We start from the raw sequence: 14392 nt of genomic DNA, 5'->3' as shown, positions 1-14392 counted from the left end.
ATCAAATAAATGCATTTATAAACAGTATATGTTCATGTTCTAGAACAGCAAATTATAGGACAGAGATCTTCCTTATGCATCTTTAATGAATTTAAATTTCTCATGGTTATTTTTAAAACTATTTTGTAAAAATTGGCTGTCACAGGTGATTAGAGTTTGTATCTTTGGCTTAGCAAAATCCTCCATTTTTCTTTGCCTTCCAAAGCATAAACTTCAAGAATATTATTGGAACAGAATATGTAACCACAGTACATCTGTTAATATTTGAAAGAAAATGTTAATTAGGCCATATGGAAAAAATGAAGATTTTCTTTATGATACTTGTAAGTTAAATAATGTAATTAAAATATCATTTTCTTTAATCATACAGGCTATCTGAAAGCAATGGGGTTATGCTCCCCCCTTCTTTTTAAAGCTCCAGTAATAAGGTTTTGCTTGAATAATCCCATTATTTTATTAACAATTTGCTCTTCAGTAATAATCTTTTAAGAATACTAATTTACATCTTGTACTCAATCAGTCTGATATTTAATTGTTGTTTGAGAGATAATTATTAGAACATAGATGATATTTTAAGATACTTCCTTAATGAGGTATCAGTGTTGAAATGCAGGGCCTTCAACCCAAAGCATCATTCTGCAGAAGTAGCTGCACTAAGAAGCATGTCTCATGAGGCCTTTCCAGATTTTTTTGTGGCATTCTTTGACATTCTTTGGTCATAGTCTTAAGGTGCGTGTTTCAGCAAGGTAGCTGAAGCGAGGCGGGTCAAACACCGGTCAGTGCCTGGGTGGGAACCTGTAAATTCCATGAAAGAAAGGTGTGGCACACATATCATTAATAGCTGTAAATAGGCCCTGGGCCTGGGGCACACTTTTTAAATTCTGAGCTATTTCTTGAGCACCTGTCACATACTTTCTCCAGTCTTTTGCTTGGGATGCATATTCAGCTAGTGTTTCTTGTGGTAAATAGCATTTCTACATACTACATAAATGGTGAGCTTCAGAGTGCTTTATATTTATCCTGGGACGCCTGTTGTGTAGTTTTTCAGCATCTTAGGATATATTTTGCAAGTCTGTGGGAAATCAAACAGCAGGTGATGTTCACATATGAAAGACTTCCTACGTGTACTTATAGCTTAGGAAAACTGCTGCACAGCATAACAAGATTCTGCATTTGAAGTTAATCTACTTCAATATCTTCTCTGGAACGTAGGTCAGACCGACCAGCCTGCAGTTTCCTGGGTCATATTTTATCCCTTTTTTGAAGATTGAAATAACATTCACCTTCCAGTCTTTTGGCATATCTCCCATCCCCCAAGAGGTCTTGAAGATGATGGGCAAAGGCTTTGCAAGCTCTTGAGAAAGTTTTTGGGTATTCTTAGGAATGGGTTGGTAGCCAGTGTGATTGCTGTAGTATTGAGGACATATGCTCCTAGAATAGGGTGACCATCCGTCCCTATTTATCGGCTGGGACACTTCAACGCCATGCAGTAGAGTGTCCCGCGTCCATCGCTGGAGCTTATGCCATTGTCCCGACACGGACAATGGCCCCCCAGGTGGCAGCACTTTACTGCCTTTTCTGGCAGCGCTCCCCAGTCAGGAAACAGGGAAGGCCTGCCCAAACCAGCAAGGCTTGGGTGCTTCCTGTTTCCTGACTCAGAGGCCGCTTCGCCCGCAGTGCTGGGCAGCCTTTGTGTCTTCTGGGGCAGCCTTTGTGTCTTCTGGGGCAGCCTTTGTGTCTTCTGGGGCGCTTCCCTGTTTCTGACTGGGGAGTGCCGTGCAGCACGCCTTCTCTTCCCATGCGGCTCTTGGCAGCTGTAAGAGGTGGCTTCTGGGGCCTCTTACCGCTTTACGCTGTCAGCCTGTCACAGCCACTTCCCCGTCCCGGGATGGAAAGGTGACCATCTGGTCACCTTATCCTAGAAGCTGGTCCTGACCAGCACTCTAGCCATAGCATTTTGCTGTGACTTTAATTTAATGACTTCTAGTTACCAGATGATCTATTTCATTCCACTGTTTTCTTGTGAGGGGCTAGTTCTAAAGGTACATATGCCGGAGCTGCCCATGTATATATACTGGAATTTTTTTTCACAAGGCGATGAAGATTTATGCAAACAGATCAACCGGTCTTGATATTTTGAACATGTTGCTATTCTTCAGGAGAAAAACTCACACACAGAAACCCCTTTTGTTTTATTGCGTATTTGATAATCCAAAACCCACTTTGTAAATTTTCCTCTTGGCCTGATTTCCTAGCATTGAGGATAAAGGTTGAAAACTTAAAATAATAAACAAATCTTGGGATAAACAGAACAGTGTCTCACTAAAGTAATAGTAAAGTGTTTCTGTTGGCACATATACAATCTTATCCATTCTTTCAGTATCTGTCTGTTTCCACTGTTTTTCCTTTTAACTTATGAAGTCTTTAGGATAATATATTATGTGGCCAGGATAATATATTATGTAGCCCTCTACAAGCACAGAAATGCTTCTCTGTGTATTGTGTCTTTGTCACTTGTATTTTTCAGACACAACTTCCTATGTGGTATTAGGTTAAATGGTTTTCTGGATTGGTTTGTCTGGCAGTGTGGGTATCTTAATTCAGGAGGGGTGCATTAGAAATCTAGGTTCTTGGTTCTAGTTTTACACCCTGCTTCTGTTTGTTGACTTTGTGCGCATAACTGTCTGGTAGTTTAGAATATGCTTTGAATGCAAAATATAAATAAGCTCCACATTTATCCATTGTTAGCTCTTAACATGATATGTTTATTTCTCAGGCTAAATACAAAGAGCAATTTATAAAGGATATGAAGAACCACTGTTTCAATCCTCTTGAAAGTGCCTCTTTCAAGCAAGCACAAATTGCATCTGCTTTAGCAAGTAATGTAAGTTGGGTTGTTTTTGCAGTTTCAAAAAATGTTGGTCCCCATTATGCTTCAGAGTTGCTGCTATTCAGTGAGATTTTTGTTTTACTATTAGCTTTAATTGGACCTTTAGAACAGTCTGCTTCAAAGGGTTAAAACTCACTCTTGTACTAAGAATGGAATAATTTACGGCTAATTTTCTTTGGACACACAGTAGTAAATGAGTGCCACCTAATGGCCATTCTAAATAGTTGGGAAAAGAATTAAAAGCAGAACCGCCTTTTCTAGTGAGTGAAAGTGGATGTGTATTTCGGTATTCCTTGCTTTTGCTCTTTAACTGTATATATTATTGTTATTATTGTAGGTGAAATACAAAGACCTGGAAAGCCTCCACGAGCCAACATCTGCACTTCCAAACCTGTTGCATTTAGAACATGCTTTGAAGGCTAGCAAAATCCATAGCAATGTAAGTTGGCATTCTTGTAACTTTCTACATTTTTAGGGTTTTAAACATGAATCTAGCTTCCCTTCCATGGTGGTTGGTGTCCCCCAAAACAGAGATACCGAGCAAATCTTAAACTGGTGCCCAAAGAGACGGCAAAGCAAGGAGTCCCAATGATAGAAGCCCACTTCTGGGAATTACAAGCATGGAAGTTCTGCAGGACTTAGTCTGTGTCTGCCACAACAGAATGCCAGCAGATTGGAGCAAGAGAGGAAATGATTGCCGGGACTGGCGCTGCAATTGGACAGCATGGAGGGCATGATAACACAGGCCTCGGGAGCGGGGGCAGGCAAAGGGGACACATGATTGGGGAGCGTGGGACTATGCCCCACCCTGCCCCAACACTTCCCTTGTTTGGGGAAGCACTACAACTCAAATCTGATCTCCCTCCTGTGGTGACTCTTTCTGCTATAAAACAAAGAATGAAATAGACCCAACAGCAGAGATTAAAAAGCCAAAATATTGTTGAGGAACATGCCTACAAGCTCATCTAGTTACTGTGGATGAAACATTGCAGTGGCCCGGCCAGGATAATGCTGGGGAGGGGGTTATTGATTATTTTAATCTATATTTTAGGCTGATTTCACCTACTACAGTGTTGATATTGAATGCAGACCTAAAAAATTTCCGAATGTTGAACAATAACTTCTGTTCCAGTTTAACTTTGAGTATTGTTAAATCATAGTTGTACACAATTAAACAAAAAAAAGGTAGACCCTAGTATTTAGGGTTTTGGGGGTCAGTTTTTCTTTTGTGATTTTGTATTGTTATGTATTTTTAAAGTACTTTTGTAGGCATCATATTTTATCATGGCACATTGACTTAGGGTACTTTAGTTTTCAAATATGTAATGATTGCTCACTGTTTTAGTTGCTTCCACTAGGAGGCAACCAGAGACTGTAAAATCTGAGCTGTTAATATATGAGCAATTCAAAAAACTCTGAAATTATTGTTTTAGTCTGGGATCTGAAGGACTTTCTGTTTCATAATCTGCCCTCTCAATCCCTCAAACTCTATCCCTGAAAGGCTGAATGCCAACTCTGGGTACTTTCAGAGCTGTATACTTGAGGTGTGAAAGGCGTAGAAGCCTTTGAACATGAGAACCTACTTTTCGTTTAGAGTCTAGGCTCTGCTATTTGTATTCACAGCCTATAATGCTGTGGTCCAAAGCTGTACATAAGTTGGAGTGGAGAGAGTAGGTATTGTTATACATCGCAACTGAATGAGTAGATTGTGCCATAATTTCAGTGGCTTTGATCATGGGTTTTGGAAGAAGAAAGCTCCTGAATTAGCTTCTCCTGAAAGGTGCTAGTGTCACATTGCTGCTTGCATAATCCTGTCAAGACTTAGAAACAGACTCTCAGCCTTGAGTGTGGTTTCCATGGTCATTTTGGTTTGACTGTATCATACTGACAGGGATTCCCCCCCTTTAAAAAACAACAACTGTTTTACAGTTTTATGATTTTGCAATGAATTTTAGAAAAATATAAATAAAACTTTAAAATGTTTTTATCCTATATAGAGAGGCTATGCTAACTGATAGTTATTTGAACTGTGTGTGTATGTGTGTATACACACACACACATAAACACACACAGACACAAATATATTTTGCTATTCTTTGTTTCAGTATGAATATAAGAAACTGTTTGAGAAAAGTAAGGGGTTGTATCATTTTGCACCAGATACAGTTGATCAGCTGCTCCACAAAGAAAATGCAGTTCTACAAAGTCAGGTATGCTTCCTGTTTTCATAAGCCACTGCTCTGTGCATTCATGAAACAAAAGTTATGTACTTCTATAAGCCGAGCAATTCTCTGCATAGTAAAAGGAAAATTGCTGTGCATAAATTCAGCATTTCCATGCATTGTGGAACTTGTATGAAGATCTTGGTCTTCTATGTATTTGTATGAGCGAAGTTTTTTTTTTTAATTTGCTACAGTTTTGATCAATATTCTATTTTGTTAGGTTAAGTACAAAGAGAAATATGAAAAATCTAAAGGCAAGTCAATGCTAGAGTTCTCAGAAACACCAATGTACCAAGTTTCAAAGCAAGCTCAAAAGTTTCAAAGCGAGGTTGGTGAAATGCTTATGGAAATCCAATTACTGTAGTACTAACACTACTATATTCTGCTTAATTGTGTGTGAGTAAAGGGTTGTGGACTCTTATGCTGATGCCCTTTTGTTCATTAAGTGCAGGGGTTTTAAACCTTTTTGAGCCTTAAGGCACCTTTGAAATTTTGATGTAGTGCGGTAGATGCAGTTATGACATGGCTTTCACAGGAGGCTGATCCAGCCATACAATGGCAGCTGCAGCTGACCCTCAGTTGCATAGTGAAGATCCTTGTGCTGTGCTGGCAGCTGCTGCCAAAGCAGGATTTTTTAACATCTGCATTATCAATCAAATCTCCACTGGCTAATCAGAAACTTTGCTGGGCAAAAACCCTACCTGGCTCCACCCACTTTCTAAAAATACCTTGTGGGGTACCAGGAGAGTCGTCAGCAGGTGCCATGGTGCTCAAGGACAGCACATTAAGGACCCCTGATGTAGTGCTCATTCAAGTTCTCTACCCACAGAGATATATTGTGAGGATGGGGCTCTTAATGTAGAATAACCTCCTAGATACATGCTATAACTTGGGACAGTTCTTTGTCCCCTGTTTGGTACAACACTAGCTTTTAAACCGAGATATTGCTCAAATACGATGATTATTTATGATTTAGAAATTGTTCAACAAGTCATTTAACTCTTAAAGCAACAGAATTACATATCTTGCATACACTTCCCTGTGTTTTCTAAACAGCACTGGTTTTGTTTTACTGCATAGAAAATGTATCGAAAAGATTTTGAAGATAAAGTCAGAGGAAAACCATCATTGGATTTAGACAAGACTCCGGAATTTTTGCATGTGAAAAATGTTACCAAACTGTTGAAAGAGGTAAAAGTTAAAAGATGAAAGAGCTAACGATACATGCATCTTATATGTACAGTAGTACTTCAATTTTCGTCAATTTTGGTTTTCGTCGACTTTTTCTGAGCAAAATTTGTCTCAGTTTTCCTCGATTGCCTTGGTTTTCATCGCTCCCTCCCTCCCTCCCTCCCTCCCTCCCTCCCATCTTCAGGGGAAGTCACCCTAGCGAAAGGAAGGTTCCCCCTTCCTTCCTTTCACTCCCTCTGCCTCCCGGCTGGGGTTTGAGGAAGCCCAGCCAGGAGAGGCAGACGGAGCTCCTTATTTGGGCAGTGACATCAGGGGAGTCACTGCCCAAATAAGGAGCTCCCTTTGCCTCTCCTGGCTGGGCTTCCTCAAACCTCAGCTCTGCCTCCCAGCTGAGGTTTGAGGAAGCCAATTAATCCGTTCGAGGCACTTTTTAACTGGATTTACTTTGATTCCTTTGGGAAATAGTGCCTCGGTTTTTGTCGATTACGGTTTTTGTCGATTCCTTTTGGACGAATTATCGACGAAAACCGAGGTACCACTGTATGATTACCAGTATGAAAAGCAGATCACAGTTGTTTATGAATTGTTTCCCTTATTATCGTTATATGGTTTCCATCATATGTTTATTCCTTCCCTTTTAGTTTTTCCTTGTGCCATTTACAGTCCTACGAACCATAGAAAACCAATGTGGAACAAATCACTCAGAGCCACTCTTACTGTGGCATTTGTTTGATAGCTGCTCTTTCTCTAGACACTGTGCTCAGTTTGTTCATTGTGTCAAATCACAACTTATGCTTACCATAGTTCTCAGTCATGGTACTAGTGTCCGCATGTGCAATGGGAAAACCATGGTATAAAACAGTATGTGCACTCTTGTGTCTTGGACACTTAGCATTCAGCTTTCAAAGTTCATAGCCTCATTCCTGTTTTCATGGAGCTACCCCTTCTATAGGGGGAGACATGATTATAATTACAAATTGTCTATTTGGTCACCATGTGAAACTATAGGATGAATTGAGCATGGTTTGCAAACTGTGGTTGAACTATATTTTCAAGGCTGCATTTTCTTATTTTGGTTTGCTGGCCAGTCATAAACTGTGGGTTGTTAATTCTGAACATCACATCAAACCATAGTTAAGCTTCCCTAACTATGATTTAGCATGATGTCTGGACCAAGCCTTTGCCTGTGGCTTGAAGGTACATAAAGCAGATGCATAAAGGTAATAGAGAGAAGAGCCTGTTTTATCAGTCAAGCAGTAACTTTCCCCCTCCAGTTAACAGAATAACAGTCTCCGCTCTGGCTTGCCTCTTCTCTATTATCACTTTAATATTATTGTACAGGTTCATTACAATCACGGTAACTTTGATTTCTGGATAAGTACCTCTGTATCGTATTGAGCACACCTTTGTCAATAATAGCAGCATTAATAGAACTTGAGTGATGGTATCATTTTATTTTCTGTAATCTGCAGTGCTACCCTCTGTAGCAGACACATTTACTATTTTATATGTTATCTGTGTAACTGTAGTAGTAGCATATGTATTTTTTCCAGGAACATGTAAAGATTACTTTTTTCACACAAGGTGTATTCTATCTTTTGATTTCCCAATTCTATTTTAACTGATAAATGTGTGCCATCTAATTCATATTTTATAGGGGTTTTCAAAGCATTCCTTGAAATATTTAATAAGAAGTTTTTCTTTTCAAGATCTTGCTCATGATTTAAAGCAGAGAAACTTCTTTTTCTAAACCTTCAGAAAGAGTATAGAAAAGATTTGGAAGAAGGGATAAAAGGAAAAGGGCTGACAGTGTTTGAAGATACGCCAGATTTGATTAGAGTGAAAAATGCAGCTCAGATACTAAATGAGGTAGGTTATGTTAGTAAAGGTTATTAATGTCATGGAAAGTGCACTTTTCACAAAGCACCCAATGAAATGTATTCTTAGTTTTTACAGTCAATGGAAAGAGTACATGCTTTGAAACCATTTCTACCTGTTTTTAATAGAAGGAATACAGAAAAGATTTGGAAAATGAAATAAAAGGGAAAGGAGTTAAGCTCATTTCAGAAACTCCTGACATTCAAAGAGCAAAGAGACTGTCTGAAATTGTTAGTGAGGTCAGTAAAAGAAAATATTTAAAATTTTGTTTATATTTTTTGTGGCATGATGTTAGGGTGAAAATAAAATTGATTGGTGATACTTCAGAACAAGTAAAATACAATGGCTGCATTTTTCACTAACAAAACCACTGAATGCTACTACATTACTGTCATGTTTCTATTAAACATCATAGAAATTTTGGTTTTGAAATATGTTGTTTGAACTGAATATCCTGTTTGTGCGTATAAGTACAGTTTCTCTTTTGAGTAGGATAGGGAAAAATCTTATTCAATTCTTAATCAAAATTTAGTCCTGACAAGACAGAGATTCTCCGGATTATTAGAAAGGTAGGCAAACATCAAATCTCTCCTCTCAAAACCTGGGTGGGGTTATGCTCCCCTTGAAAAACCAGGTTCTCAGCTTGGCAGTACTGCTCGACGCAGCCGTCACCTTAGAAAACCATTCAACTGTAGTGGTTCAGAGTGACTTCGACCAGCTTCTGCTGGTGTGTCAGCTGTGTCCATTCCTGATCAGTCAGACCTAGCTGTAGTTATATCTAAATTGGACTGTTGTGGTGTGCTTAGGGCTACCCTTGAAGAGTGCTTGGGAGCTGCACCTCACAAGGTGTCTGTTGTGGGGAGAAAAAGGGAAGGAATTTGTAAGCTGTTTTGAGACTCGGGAGACTTACAGGAGAGAAAGGCATGGTATACATCCAAACTCTTCTTCTTCTTTAGAGAATAACTGCTTAAGCTTGCCTAAAAGTAAAATTGCCTATAAGGAGAGTCTCAAGCATGTAATGTAGAAGCCTTAAAAGCTGCCTATGAAGGTAATTTATTGGATATTTTGTTCTTTGTGAGCTCAATAACAGATATATTCTTGTACTCACAGAAAGAATACAAAAAAGATCTAGAGGCTGAAATTAAAGGGAAAGGTATGCAAGTTGGTACAGATACACCTGAAATGCAGAGAGCGAAGAAAGCATCTGAAATTGCAAGCCAGGTATTATTTGCTCATTTACTAAATTTTTATCCCATCTTTCTGCCCAGTCCGAGTGGCAAAAGTCAGAAAAGTGCAAGCTGTTTTATACTGAGCTACATGCCTTCTGTCCTGTCCACATAAGTCAACTCACTTTTCTCCCATGTGAATTTTTGATGTGACCACAGCAATTAAAACAAGGCTGACCCACCTGTAACCATAGACCTCTCTTCCGTCACTCATCCTTTCCTTCAGTTCTGCTGTGAGCATTCTGCCTGCTGATGTGGTAATTTCCTGTTCTCTATCAGGGACTTTGAAGAACTGAGGGAAAGGTGATTTCCTGTCAGCCTTAAGTAAAAAGGGGTAGGAAATGTCCAGGGAGGGGGGTGCATTGTGCTCCAGAAAGAGCTTAAAATTTTTCAGTGGCAAGCCTGTAGAGCCAACTGTACCATGTGTGACCCCATGCTATACTATTCCTTGAAAAACAATTATAGGTGAAACCATATTTTCCTTTCCTAACATCTAGCTCTGGTCTCAGTTTTATAACGTGGGAACTGTCCATGGTGCTGAACTAATCATCACTGGAAGTAATTTTTGCTAAGTGGTAAGGTCTGAATTCCAGAATGCATTTGATTTTTAAGCCTGGTTTCAGAATAGTTCCATGATTAGTGACCCAAGGTATAAAAGTTAACCCATTTCACCCTTTTAACTGTGTCATCTTAAGACAAATGAATCACTGCAGTGAATGGGTTTAGAGACTATAACTGTGGTTAGGGTTGTGCTTTTAAACCTTTTTAGTTTGTATTGATTTTTATGTTTTCATCTCTGTAGTAACAATCATTCTGTAGTTGTTACTCTAGGTCAGTAAAAAGTTATTAGTTGATTTTTTTGGCAGAGAGGTTTGAAAGACATTACATTTTGATATATTTTCTATTTCATGTCCACTTGTGTTCCCTGTGGTGTTTCAGTTTCTAACAACAGTCTATACTGGTATCAGTGAACTATACAGGATATATTCTCCAGTTCCCACTAAGAGGGAGATTTTTCTGTTTCCCCTGGTAAATGGAGATTTCTGCAATTGCCCTTAATTCTTTTTTTTTGATCCTATCAGTTGTCTATAATGTTTGAATATATAGACTACTTCATTAACATAGAGTTTGATTCAGGTGAATGAAATAGATATAATCTGAAAATTAAAAACTACCGTGTTTTCCTTTTGTTGAAAGATCTTAAAATTGGTAGATCTGTGTATCTCCTACAGAGACAATGTTCTGAGTTTATAAAAGGACGTTTTGAGCTTCAATGGTACTATTTAATAAAAGCTCACAGATAAAAGCAGAATCTGCACAAAGCTTTTGCTACTGTAGATCTGAGTGTTGCCTGTTCTGCCCTTCATAGAAAGAATATAAGAAACTTCTAGAAATGGAACTTAAAGGAAAAGGGATGCAGGTGGGCATGGATACACCTGATATCCAACGAGCTAAGAAAGCTGGTGAAATTGCAAGTCAGGTGAGTGTGGACTGCAATACTTCAGTGACATTTACAGTAAAAATATTACAATGGTCTGTCAAAAATGTATTTTGACCAAATCCCTTTGAAATAAAGAAACCTAGAAAATAATCAAGCTGAATCCTACAGGGGCACGGCTAGTCACTGGAAATCTATTTTGCCTTGTAAGCATAGCTTTGAAAGCAGCACGCATGAATTATTCCAGCTGTACATATATGAAAAGTTAGATATGTTGTAAATCTAATAATTCATTATTGTTCCATTTTTGCAGAAAGAATATATGAAAGACCTAGAGACTGAAATCAAAGGGAAAGGAATGCGAGTGGGCACAGATATCCCTGAGATACAGCGAGCAAAAAGAGCTTCTGAAATAGCCAGCCAAGTGCGTAGGGGCTTCAAGTAATTAACAGTGCAGTCCTGTGTAGAGTTATTCCTTTGTTGAAATCAATGGGCTTAAACTGGACTTACTCTGCATAGAGTTGGACTGTGTAACTTATAGTTCAGTGGTGTCTCCTGCACAAAGTAAGTTGGTTCAGATGTTGTTTGCAATTGTGGTTTGAACACTTAGGGCAAACCATGCCAGTTGTGATGTGACAATGAGCTACGTTTACGCTGAAGCAGAGATGATTAGCGTAAGTTCTCTGTGCAAGAGGAGGAATGGGAAAATGAGTGTCTATAAGATTCATTCACATAACAGTAAATACCTCTTTGGTGTTAAAATCTGAACAGCGGCACTGTTTATTTTGTTCCGATGTGAACATTAATTTCATCAGAAGTATTAATTCAATGTATGCCTGTGAGTTCTGGGTCATTCAGTTGCTGGCACTGTATTCTGTTAAATCAAAATGGGAAATGTATATATTTTATAGAAGAAGTATAAAGATGAAGCAGAGAAGATGCTTTGGACCTATACTGCTGTACCAGATACACCTGAAACTGAAAGGATTAAAAGTGCTCAGAGAAATATTAGCACTGTGAGTAGCACCAGGTTTGATTTCAATGTAAAATTTTTGAAATGTTCTGTGTTAAATGATATTTCAGGATGTAGCTATCCCCAGTTCACTTATATGAGTGGAAAAATCACTCATACATTACCATGCTCTGAAGCCCACAAGTAAGCATTTTCACTCTCCTTCTGGCTAATGTGGTTCTAGTAACCATCTCTTGAACCTTGCCTAGATTTGGATTTGTTAGTATTGTGGTGTATTGATATAAATTCCGTTGCAGAAGTAATTTTTCTAAATGATAAATCAGAATGCTGAAAAAAATGTTTCTTAATGCAGGCATAAAATAGGAGTTCTCAGAAGACTACAAGTTACAGAAAAATTTAAATGTTATTAGTTCCTGTGATAATTGAAATTACTTATGGAAACCTAAAACATCAACAGTAATGTCAGTGCAAATTAGTTCTTGGGATATTGCCTACTTAAAAAAAAAGCTCATTTTTTTCTTTTGTTTAATGAAGGTGATGTATAAAAAGGGACTAGGTGCTGGGACAGCAGTAAAAGAGACTCTTGAGACTGAACGAGTAAAGAAAAATCAGAAAAATATCAGTACAGTAAGTGTTGTTAATGTTAGTTATTCCTTTGCCGAAATAATAGTTGCAGTAAGAGTAGTAATAATCTAAATTATTTTGTTTAATATCACAGCTTCCAGTGTTTTAGCTGGTTGTTGGCCTTTCATTACAAGTTGACCCTCACCCAGAGGCCTAGGACATTGTAATGTAGTGTCGTCATTGTTGTTGTTTTAGTCCCAAGTAGTATTTAATGCAAACCAGGGTGGAGCGAGGGGAAACTGTGCCCTGGGCACACTTGCACCCTGCACCCCTGCTGCGGCATTGCCCGCCTCCTCCACGCCCCCTCCATGCCCCCTCATGGCCTGGCCACACCTCTGCCATGGTTTCGCCCGGGGTGTTGCACCCCCCTGTTGGTGTAACAGCACTGATGCAAACCCAATTAATAATAGTTCATATGAAATGCTATACTTTGTGTGTTTTGTTTTTGTAAATTAATAGGTTTATTATAAAGGGCAGCTTGGCAAAGCTACTTCTCTGAGCGTCACCCCTGAAATTGAGAGAGTCAAGAAGAATCAAGAGATTATCAGTTCGGCAAGTTCTTTGGTGGTCCTTGATTAATTTTATTATTTTAGATAAGTAACCAATTTATCCTTTCTATGATATATGCCATTTAGCAGAATCTTCTAATCTTTACAAATTCTTTTGAAAGAGATTTATTTCTAAAGTTCATACTGACAGATACTGAATATGAATAATCAATTAACAGTAAATCTGAGATTTTCCTTTTGCTTCCTTTGGTTTTCTATACTTCAATTTTATTGCCTGATGAAGTTTTTAGTGTGCCCTAAATTTTGTATAGTGTATTTAATCAGTTGAGTCTACTACATATACATAGTAGTCAAAATTAAAATTGCTTCCATACATTGATAGGCAAAGCATTCATTGCTGGTCCTTTTTTTAAACTGGGGGTTGAACAGTAAAGAAAATTTGTACATGCTGTTAAGTCTGGTTGTCATAAATCTTCATGGTTAATGATCATGTGGTGTTTTTACAGGTTAAGTACAGCAGCGATCAGCAAAAGATGAGAGGTAGACCTAGTGTGATTCTAGACACACCTGAGTTAAGGCATGTCAAAGAGACACAAAACAACATCTCAATGGTAGGGTACATTTTTAATGTGGCTGAAGTGTTCTAATGAACAATATTTTGCTGTAGATGTGGATTGCACTCCTCATTAATGTAGGTAACTAGCAACACACTCCTTGAATGTATTTTGCAACTAAAGGAATGAAACAGTTAACTGCATATAAATATTGTATTTTTTTACAGTACTAATAAAATCGTTTTCCTAACAACTCAGTGTGCGGCTTCTTTAATATTTCACATGGTTCCTGTCTGTTTCAGTATCTCAGAGTGTAACTGGAGAGGTGATACACACACTGCCTTGTGCATGTGACTGGTTTGTGTGTGGAAGTGGAAATCTGAATGTGTCATGCTGATTGAATTTGTTAGCAAATTTATGTATGTGAGTTTCTAGTATAAGGTTCTGGGGGTGTGTGCATACTAAAAATTACAAAAGTATTGCTAATGCCTTGGTAATGCGTATTCAGGGTTTGTCCTGAAATGGTTGATCCTAACACTTTGGTATGAAGCACTTGTTCCTACTACATCTGAATTTGTATGAAATGAATGATGTTGAGAAAGGGCTTTAGTATTGTTACTTGCACGTGAATGTAACTGGTTAACATTAAACATATTAAACAGCATGACTCTTTTTATATTTAAAAGTATTTTTCAAAAATACCTCAAAAGTATTGTTAAGAAAGTTGTGAAATATCTAGGTGGATATCTTCCTGTAATGAATCATTGCATGATGGTTGTTAGTTGCTTGGATAATATGCAAATAAATATTAGGCAAAATAATGATGCTTCGTCTTTTTGCCACTTAAGACTTCTGGGTTATTGGGTAATAATCATAATTTAATTCTT

The 14392-nt window shown here is 38.2% G+C and overlaps 1 protein-coding gene across 8 annotated transcripts in view; it reads left to right on the top strand.

The window, feature by feature from the left end:
- The window catches only part of NEBL (nebulette), a 148231-nt gene that overhangs the window by 116636 nt on the left and 17203 nt on the right, over positions 1-14392 (top strand). For 2 of the 8 annotated variants that reach the window (XM_048511025.1, XM_048511024.1), the window contains exons 9-22: positions 2777-2884; positions 3228-3329; positions 4996-5100; positions 5333-5440; positions 6193-6303; positions 8062-8172; positions 8310-8420; positions 9292-9402; positions 10777-10887; positions 11159-11269; positions 11757-11861; positions 12353-12445; positions 12902-12994; positions 13458-13562. The exons of 3 other annotated variants lie outside the window; for them this stretch is intronic. In XM_048511025.1, coding sequence (XP_048366982.1) covers positions 2777-2884; positions 3228-3329; positions 4996-5100; positions 5333-5440; positions 6193-6303; positions 8062-8172; positions 8310-8420; positions 9292-9402; positions 10777-10887; positions 11159-11269; positions 11757-11861; positions 12353-12445; positions 12902-12994; positions 13458-13562 — 1485 coding nt within the window. Of the gene's footprint in view, positions 1-2776; positions 2885-3227; positions 3330-4995; positions 5101-5332; positions 5441-6192; positions 6304-8061; positions 8173-8309; positions 8421-9291; positions 9403-10776; positions 10888-11158; positions 11270-11303; positions 11410-11756; positions 11862-12352; positions 12446-12901; positions 12995-13457; positions 13563-14392 lie in introns of those variants that run through there. 3 more of the 8 variants (XM_048511026.1, XM_048511027.1, XM_048511028.1) reach the window with 3 other exon arrangements.

The sequence above is a fragment of the Sphaerodactylus townsendi genome, linkage group LG11 (genome assembly GCF_021028975.2).
Source record: "Sphaerodactylus townsendi isolate TG3544 linkage group LG11, MPM_Stown_v2.3, whole genome shotgun sequence".
Lineage (NCBI taxonomy): Eukaryota > Metazoa > Chordata > Lepidosauria > Squamata > Sphaerodactylidae > Sphaerodactylus > Sphaerodactylus townsendi.
Note: the sequence above shows the minus strand (reverse complement) of the source record. Positions and strands in the feature narration are given on the sequence as shown.